The sequence below is a fragment of the Mastomys coucha genome, unplaced genomic scaffold, assembly GCF_008632895.1.
Source record: "Mastomys coucha isolate ucsf_1 unplaced genomic scaffold, UCSF_Mcou_1 pScaffold7, whole genome shotgun sequence".
Taxonomy (NCBI): Eukaryota; Metazoa; Chordata; class Mammalia; order Rodentia; family Muridae; genus Mastomys; species Mastomys coucha.
The window spans coordinates 26,520,557-26,530,258 of NW_022196913.1; the positions used below are offsets into that span (position 1 = coordinate 26,520,557).

General features: G+C 40.0%; 1 protein-coding gene across 1 annotated transcript; it reads left to right on the forward strand.

Annotated features, from left to right (window-relative positions):
• The first annotated feature begins 3,869 nt into the window (after window positions 1-3,869).
• Window positions 3,870-4,844, forward strand: LOC116082237 (putative vomeronasal receptor-like protein 4). Its single transcript, XM_031359103.1, has one exon. It carries the CDS (start codon window positions 3,912-3,914, stop codon window positions 4,806-4,808), a length of 897 nt encoding a protein of 298 aa, XP_031214963.1. The 5' UTR covers window positions 3,870-3,911; the 3' UTR covers window positions 4,809-4,844.
• The last annotated feature ends 4,858 nt before the right edge of the window (window positions 4,845-9,702 follow it).

Consider the following 9,702-nt stretch of genomic DNA (forward strand, 5'->3'; position numbering starts at 1 on the left):
GGGAGGTTCATCTGGCTCGAAGATACCATTTATTAACAAAGAACAAAGAAAGCATCACTCTTAGTTGACTGTGATTAGGTTGTGTCCAGATGTAGCAAATACATCGTGTTTGCTCAGATGTGTGGTTGGAATGAGCTCAGAAAGTAGGGTGTAGAGTGTTGGGTGTAATTCATCATGTCCTCCATAGAAAGTAGAACTTGAGAAAGAGAATGGATCGCTTGCTGTTCAGAAGCAGGCCTCTATTCTGACTCATACATCTGGTTTAGCAATATAAAGTGGGGGCCAGGAACATGGGGACTCTAGACATAGAAGACTTAATTGTTTTTCACTTTGTCCCTTGATGTGTTTCTATCATATAATGAAAATGTAATTAATTTGAAGGTAATACTTAACATAAACAAATGTAGTAATTGAGGAGGGAGAGGGAAAGTCATCCTTTAGGGACTGAGGTACCTCAGAGGGTTTCCTTCTCCCTGACGTGGTGATGAGTTAACAACATGTTGAGGATACTTTATGGTGACAAGTGCTCTGCAAACCCTGAAGGTAAAAATGTGACCTGGGAAGGCTCTCTTGCCAGAAGACCTGGAGCCTGTCTGCCCCGATCACTGTGGTAAGTAGACGTCTCAGTTTCTTTCACTCACATGTGCATGCAACATTTCTTTTAAAGACACACATCTTACTCTTTGACTAAGCTAAGGAGTAGAAGAGCGATGCTGAGCCTGATTCTCTCCACTCTTCAGATATTTAAATCTCACAATAACTGGGGCCAGTTCCAGGAAACCTGCTCCCAGGATGCACAGGTGCACCACTCCCTGTGTCTGCTGTCATCGGAGTTAGAGGGTGGATCGTTGTGTGATGCTCCCTCTTTTCTCCCATTACCTAGAACTAAACAGAAGCTTTTCAATTTTCTGTGGAAAATATTTATTTTCTGTAATATCAAAGTTCACTTGCCTTATAAAGATGTACTGTAATTTTAACCCATTAATTGTCTTTTTGATTTTCTCTATTTCCACTGCCAGTGACTTTAGTTGTTCTGCTTTGCCTCCTAAATCCCCACATGAGGTACTGTTTAATTTCATTCACAAAGTTTTCTTTGTGTATCCATCCTTAAAGTCTCCATCCTAACTTAGGATGTTATACTGAACTTGTAAACCATTATCATCATTGTATCCTTAGATGGTTGCGGGGACTGTCAGGATCCACAAATATGAAAAAAATAAGCCCAGCAAGGTGGCACATGTCTTTAATCCCAGCACTAGGGAGTCAGAGACCTCTTTGGAACCGCTGTGTAATACCATGACATCTGGAGCAGGAGTTTTCAGGTGGCTTTGCAGCTGTTTTATCCCTGCTTTTCGCTAGCACAGGTATCATTAGAGTGGTGAGGCTCCCATTGATGCAGGCTGACATCAGTTGAGGCGGGGATAGGCTCTGACTCCTGTGTAGATGCTGTGCCCTGAGGCACTTTCCCTAGCTTTCCCTTGCTATTTCCTGAGCCTCAGTTCCTACGTCATTGTTTTACTATAGTTTCACTTTGTGTGTGTGTGAAGTATAAAGAGTGTGTATCTAGTTTCTGTCCTCTATCTGTAGCTACATTTCCTATCTAATTACCTGAAGCTGCACTGGTTTATATTTAGATTCTTTCCTTTATCCCATTGATATACAGCTTGTTTATGTCAAGATCTTGGATGTATTGCTGGTGTAATTTGAAATTAGTTTATGTGATACTTCTGGCTTAGCTCATTTATGTTCTACATTGCTTTGCCTGTAGGTTTTTAGTTTTGTTTTTATATCTAGATATGAACTTTAGAATATATTTTCTAGTTCTATGAATAATGTTATGGATACAAGACTGGTCTCGAATTCACTACCTTCTGTCTTGAGCTCCCTGAGTATTACAGGTGTTCTGCCCACACTTAGGAAAGTACTGGTGTCTTGGTAGCGAGCACATTGGATATGGAAAGTGACTCCTACAGTGACACTGGTCCTGCTGCACCATGAACTTTGGGAGGATTCCTGTCTGTTGAGGTTCCACCATAGAGGTCTTCCGCCTCTAAGAGTAGGTTGCCTTACTTGGTTCACATGGCTTGCTGCTCTTCCTGAAACCTGGAGGAATGATTTGTTGAAAAAAAAAAAAGGCATTTATTCAATGTTGGCCCTGAAAGAAATAGAGAAAAAGAAGACATTCTGTTTCAAATCTCCATATCTTTGTCCTCAAGTGTTGAAAATGACCTTGATAAGACACAATATTGTTACTGTAAGATACTATGTTCAAAATCCCCTTCTCCCTCTCTCTCTTTCTTTTTCTTTGTCTCTCCTCCTGCGTGTATGTGTGTGTGTGTGTGTGTGTGTGTGTGTGTATGTGTGTGTGTGTTAATGTGTATATTTCTAGATTGCAATTTCCTGCTCTTCAGAAGTGGATGAGGATGGCTCACATATACTCATGGTCTCTTAAGTATTGGTAGTCATGTAAAAATAAAATCATCTAATTTCTTTACCTCTTTATTTTCTTTTTGTGTTTTTCTTTTCTTTACTACATGGCTAAGATTCAAAGCACTGGAATGAGGAGAGACTAGGTAGGGTACCAAGAGTAGCAATAGGGAGAATACAAGGTATAAATGTGTGAAAATGCCACAGTACACCTATTGTTATATACAATTTATGTGTGTCGATAAAAACATAAAATTCCTTCATGGATGTCTATGGCTGATTCAGCTCTAAACAGTGGGTCTCATCTAAATGGCTTATATTTGAGTGGATGTTAAGGAACTACAGAAAGCCGGTGAGTATTTCTAAAACTGCTACCATTGTGTCTAGCTGTATGGCTTGTCCCTCTGTCAGTGCCCTCATTGAGATTAAAAGAAAATAACATTCATATATGAATATATATGGAATGAGCTAAGACAGGGGAGAAAGTTATGTCAGTCTGTCTCTAGATCACACTATAGTGGTTCTAAACTTTACACAAAGTATGAAACCCAAGTAAGGAAATATGCACACATACCTAGCTATGGGCCTCAGTTCTCAGAGGTGATATTAGCCTTTATTATCAGGGCCCAGGGCTCTAGGTGTTGACCACATCCACTCTCAACATAACAGTATAAGTAGAAAGTTTGGCTCGCTGAAGGTAGTTTTAAAATCTTAATGTATGTGGCTCATTATACAACCATAGAATCAGATTTGGTATTTAATATGTAGCTATTGAAACACAAAGGCCTATGCATCTAATATACAATAAGAGGGAAGAAACAGAAAAATCAACACTCATCAAATTGAAAGACATAATGGAAGACCGGGCATATAATAGGTTCTGTAGAAATCAAAATGTGGTTAAATTTAAGAGGTATTCAGTATGTTGAAACAACAGACCCTCTCAGATGTTTGTATATACCATGTGGCACAGACAGACAGATTGCCACGAATGTAAGATTTACAGAATTGGATTGCAGGATAGAAGGAAATATAAAATGCTTGGATAAATGCTGGTTGGTGCCTTTGGTGTTAATGAAGCCATGCTGAGACAGAACACAGGTGAGCTATGTCAATATTTGAACAAGTAGATTCTATTTTATAAATTAAGTATATAGCTAAGATATTTAGATTTTGGAAACAAGTCTTTGTGATATATTTGAGACTATATATAGGATTGTCATACTCATTAAGAGAGATCAGACATTGATAAATATCATTGATCATGTTAGCATAGAAAACTTGATAGTTTGGCTTTTCTGCACATTCAGAGTCCCACTGAAGAAATTTTTGGGTCAATAAATCTGAATAATACATATCATCACCTTATCCTCCAGAAATGTAAAGTGATTTGAAAGGTATTTTACATATACTTCTCATGACTTACTGATAATTTCTTCCAAAAGGTATTTCCTGGATCAAGTATTCCTACCTCAGGTCTAAGGATGGCTTTGGACCCTGTCAAGGGCACAGTCTTCCTCTGTCTCACTGGACTCGGCATTGTGGGGAACAGCTTAGTTTTTGTGAGTTATATACTCATATTGCAAAGCACTGAGAAGAAACCTATACACCTCATTCTTGCTCACTTGACACTTACAAATATCATAATGCTTCTTTCAAAAGGGATGCAAAAAACAATAGAAGCCTTTAACTTTGGAAATTACTTAAATGACACCAGCTGTAAAGTTGTTGTTTACCTGGCAAGAGTGTCCCGTGGCCTCTCCATCTGCACCAGCAGTCTCCTCACTGTGGTCCAGGCAACCATCATCAGTCCCAGACACTCCATGTGGCAGAGGCTCAGCCTAAAGACCCCACAGCACATTCTTTCCTCACTGCTCTGCCTGTGGATACTCAATTCCTTGATCAGCATGAACTTACCATATTATATTAAAAATGTCAATAGTATGAACATAACACAGTTTAGGAAAAATAACAATTATTGCTATTTTCTGCCTGAAAGCTGGATAACAAGATGGATTTTTCTTACCCTCATGGTCCTGAGGGATGCAGTGTTTCAGGGTGCCATGGGAGGGGCCAGTGGCTACATGGTATTTCTTCTCCACAAGCACCACCAGCATGTCCTCTACCTTCAGAACTCCAAGCTTCTCTACAGAACTCCCCCTGAGCTGAGAGCTGCCCAGAGTGTCCTGCTTCTGATGGTGTGTTTCCTTTTCTTTTATTGGGCAGATTGTCTTATTTCTTTATTCTTTACTTTTGCCATAGAGAATTATTCTATAGTACTATATATTCCAGAGTTTCTAACCCTTGGTTATGCAGTTCTCAGCCCCTTCATGCTGATTCATAGAGATGGACATGTGATGAAATGTTGTCATACTCAGTAAGAGAGATCAGACATTGATAAATGTCACTGATCATGTTAGCATAGAAAACTAGATAGTTTGGCTTTTCTGCACATAATACATAATCTAAGAGTATTTTAAGCACATAAATGTGGATTTTCACTCACCAAATGGTAACAATGCTTATCTAATAATGAGGCAGAGGAAAGCTTAAAGCCTCGGCTGTCTCTTGCCTATTCTGACATCCTGTGATGGCAAGCTGATAGTCTCTTGTGCCTATAAATGCCATCATGATCACCAGTTCAGTAGCAGATGGAATCATGGAAAGCATCAAAAATAGCAATAACTATCAATACACATTAGAGGCAGTGTGCAAGAATAGTACTGATTCTTATTGAATCATACTGTTAACAGGTTAACAGGTACAATGAAAATAAATCAATTACATTCAGTTTTGAGAAACAAGTGACTCAGAAATTCTGCATAATGACTTTCAGAATTGCCCTTTGACCTATACTTTTCAGTCCTAGATTCCATCTTGCAGATACAATTATTTATGTTTATTTTGTTTCAGTCTTAGTTTGAGTGTTTGAGATAGTCTCTGTATGTAGCTCTGGCTCACTTAGGATTTACTGTTGAGCTTAGCCACGTGCTCCTTCTGCATTTACTCCTCAAACTGTGTATATTAGACATACGGCAAAAACTTTCACACACTGCAACATTATTTTCAAAACCAAATATCAAGTAACAGTTCCTTTTGCTTGCTATTTAAAGACAACTACACAATTCACCTCACATTTTCCTCATTGGACATATGAAAGAATGGGCAAGTTCAATCTTTTACATTATGATACCCAAGTGTGCTTATAATTCATTAAAAAAATCTATGTTAATTCTGTTTAAAGTACAATAACAGTATTTTGTTGCATATTACCCACTATGTGATTCATGGAAAGAATAAAAATGAATGGAAAGTGTACTTGCCTCATTTGAGACAACCTAAGTTAACGGAAGCATAAGAAGATGAACTTCATAGTTTTCTCCCAGTGATCACTGGATTAATAATTCATTCACAAGAAATGTGTAAATAAATAAAATGCTGAATATACTAAAAATACATGCAGATGGCCACCAGGCATGTGAACCGTGTTCAGTACTGATAATACTCTGAGAAATTCAAATGAAAACTACAAAAGGATCTGGCTGTTGGCTTAAACCCTCAAGTGTTTTCTGAACAAGCATGGGGGTCTGGATTTGATTACTAGCTCCCATATAAAAAAATCTGTGTGTTTTCTCAGGTCCTACTCTCAAAATACGAAATAGATAGTGATTAAAACAGACACTAACATCACCTATTGGAGTACAAGTACACACACACACACACACACACACACACATATGATCCAATTTATGAAAATATTTTTCATGTATGAGACAGGAACTTTTTTCAGCCCAGTTAATAATACATTTTGACTTTAGACTGATACCCTACTGTGGACTCAGCTTATTTATTTATGAGAACAACATAACAAACAACCTTATTTGTCTTAAATTTCTCATAAAACCAGACTTTACAACCTAAGCTATTTCATAGTTACAATCCTTAAATTACACACTTCTCTGTGCCACTGACCCAGAAAACAATATCCCAGCTTAGTTGGAGTTTCTATTGCTGTAATCAAACATCACAACCAAAATCAACTTGGAGCATGGGAGGTTTATTTCAGCGCCCAGTTACAATTCATCAGCCAGAGAAGTCAGGACAGGAACTCAAGGCAAGAACCTGGAGGCAGGAACTGAGGCAGAGGCCATGAAAGAGTACTCATTGGCTTGTTCCTCATGGCTTACTCAGCCTACACTCTTTTTTTATTTTATTGGTTATTTTATTTTACATTTCAAGTGTTATCCCCCTTCCCAGTTTCCCCTCCTTAAACCCCCATCCCATCTTATATACCCCAAGACTGTCTGCTGGCACCATCCACAATAAGGTAGGCCCTCTCACACCAACCATTATTCAGAAAGATGCCTCACAGGCAAGCCCACAGGCCAATCAGGTGGGGAGTATTTCTTAATTGAGATTCCTCCCTCAAAATGACTTAAGCCTGTGTCAAGTAGAAGTAAAACCAGTCAGCACAGGTCTGCCCTTTCGTTTATGACACATGTATTCTAAGTCTGTATCTGGTGTCAGGCATAGCTGTAGCTAATAGAGGAGACTTGTGACCAGAAGCCCTACTTCCGGACTAGATCAGTACAAATCTCACTTCTAGAAAATTCACTTATCTTTTTACATTCCTTTACCACAGGGACTAGAAAGAGCCTCTCGGGCATTGAGGATGAGTAATAGAAGCAACATTTGGAGAATAGATGAAATAAAGGAGTGATGAATGTTCTTTGTGCTGATATTTTTTAAAGGGCATTTCTACTATTTTTTAAATTAGAAATACATTTCACTTACTTAATTGGTCAGCACTGGGTATCAGACCCAGTACCTTGAATATGCTAGGCAAGTATTTACTAGGCTGTATCTCCAGGCCACAACTGATTTTAAATCACAATTGTTGATGTTGAATACATGAGGAATCAAATCACATATATTGCAATGGAGCAAGGTGAATCTCAATCTGCCCAAGTCCATAGTTGAGATTTATCTGAGAGCAATAGCCTAAGTGATGACCATCATGTTATAGTTTCGGTTTAAAGGCTGAAATGTGGGAGATAAGGAAGTAACATGCTGTGTTTCAGCAGTTGGACCCATACTGATACACCATTGAGAACTGATCAAGGTTCCTATATAGACCCTTGAGATCACTCATTGGGACATCCAAAGTTGTCTAAACTTCTTCTACAGTCCCTGAAAGAGCAACATCTCAGGGTCTTCTAAGATTCCTGTCCTATCTACAGCCTATGATCTGATTTTTTTTAAATTAAATGGTATCCCTAGACATCTCTGGCTGATTCACTTGCCTGTTGAATCCCAGCCAGCAAGGCTTTTCAAATTGAATCAATATTTAGACCTACAAAGTGCTAGTAATTGTTTATAAGTAGATAAACACAAATTCAGTTTTGGGGAGGCAGAGAGACCTGTTATAGCCTTTCCTTGTGAATGCTCATTTGAGTTCTCAATTTACTCCATGACTATACACTTTCCCCATTCTAGCAAAATGCCAGCACAAACAGATCCTAAGGTAAGCAGATGTGAAACTTGTTGTTATTCCTAGCATAAAAGTAAGAAAATAGCACATTCTTGTTCTCACCAAGCTATAACATGCTGCATTTCATGGGTAATTGACTTAACCAGTCACTACCCAGCATCTCACCTGTGACACCAATATGTGCTTCAAGTTTCTCCTTATGCTCCCCACACCCATGAAAGCTGTTCAAAGTGACCTGTTCAATGTTTTTTCCCTTCATCTTGTTTGACAGCCTAGTTTTAAGTTTCCATTTAAAGAAAAAACTCATCCTGTTAAATATGTGACAATTTCTTTTCTTTTCCTTTCTTTTCTTTCTTTCACTTTACATTGCAATCACTCCCCCTCCCTCCTCTCCTCCCAGTACCACCCTTACAAATCCTTCCCACCACTACCTCCTTCCCTTTTTGTTAGAGAAAAGGACTCCCCCTTGTGTGCCAACCCACCCCAGGACATCTAGTCCCAGCAGGTATAGGCGCATTCTTGCCCACTGAGGCCCAGCCAGGCATCCACAAAAGGGGGAAAGGGATCAGGAAGGGAATCCAATGGCAAGGAACAGTCCCTGCTCCTCATGTAGGAGTCCCCATGAGAACCAAGCTCCACTTTTGCTACAAATGTGTGAGACGTCTAGGTCTAGGCTCTGTGACCCATAAAGTCCCAGGTTAGTTGATTCTGTGGGTCTTCTTGTGGTGTCCTTGGCCCTTCCAACTTGCTAGTTCTATTCCTCACTCTTCCATGAGACTCCATGGGCTCTGCCTGATGTTTGGCTGTAGGTTTCTGCATGTGCCTCCATCCATCTCTAGAAGAAATCTCTCAGGAGACAGTCAAACTAGGTTCCTATCTGCAAGCAAAGCAGACTGTGGCGGCCCTGCTGATTTCTCGGAAAGGTCTCAACCGTCACCAGAGACAGCTACTCAACTCGACTCACCAGGAGTCTGGAGCCAGCCCAGAGATTTACCAGAACCAGAAGCCCAACATTCAAAAGAGACTGTGGCTTTGATCCGCCTCCCTGCCTTGAAGTTCTAGCTTTGATATGCCCGTTTCCCTGCTCTCACCTATCTGCTAAAAGGCTTGACTCTGTTGCCTCAAGAATATATATATATTCCGTTTCTCTAAGTAAAGTACACACCTCGATAAGAACCCTTTCCTGGTGTCGTCTCTCTTTCCTCCCTACCCGCTTATTTTACAGAATCTCGAGTTCCCCTGTTTGTGAATCACCCATGGAATGAAGTGAAGCTGCAGGCCGGTTTCCTTCAGATGACGCCAAACGTGGATTGCATACGCGGGAGAATTTGAGAGACCCTACCGCAAGATACAGAGCTCTGGTTTTTAAAGAAAAGGCGGATCCGGATTTTTGTAGTCGTTCTCACAGTAAATATTGGTTAGCGCTGACCGGGATACCGTGTAAGGCTACAGGGAAGCTAGGTAAAGACTCAGGTATTCGCCTGATACCTTAGTAGCCTAGGGAAAATTTTCTGACGGTAGATAATAAGCATGGGTGCTCAGGTTTCTAAATCAGCTTCCCGGAACGTGGGGAGGCTGCTGGTGGAGAAAGGAGTAAGGGTTAAAAGTTCCGCGTTAAATGAACTAGCACAACTGATAGAAGGCTCATGTCCCTGGTTAGTAGGCACGAGTTGTTTGGATTTAATATCTTGGGAAAGGATAGGAAAAGCTCTGGAAGAAAACAAGGTGGACGGACTTCCCCTTCGCCTTTGGGAAATGATCTTAGATATCCTTAGGGAGACGGT

Bases quoted from the DNA above. Each gene is read 5' to 3' on its own strand.
- LOC116082237 (XM_031359103.1), top strand. From the start codon at position 3,912: ATGGCTTTGGACCCTGTCAAGGGCACAGTCTTCCTCTGTCTCACTGGA.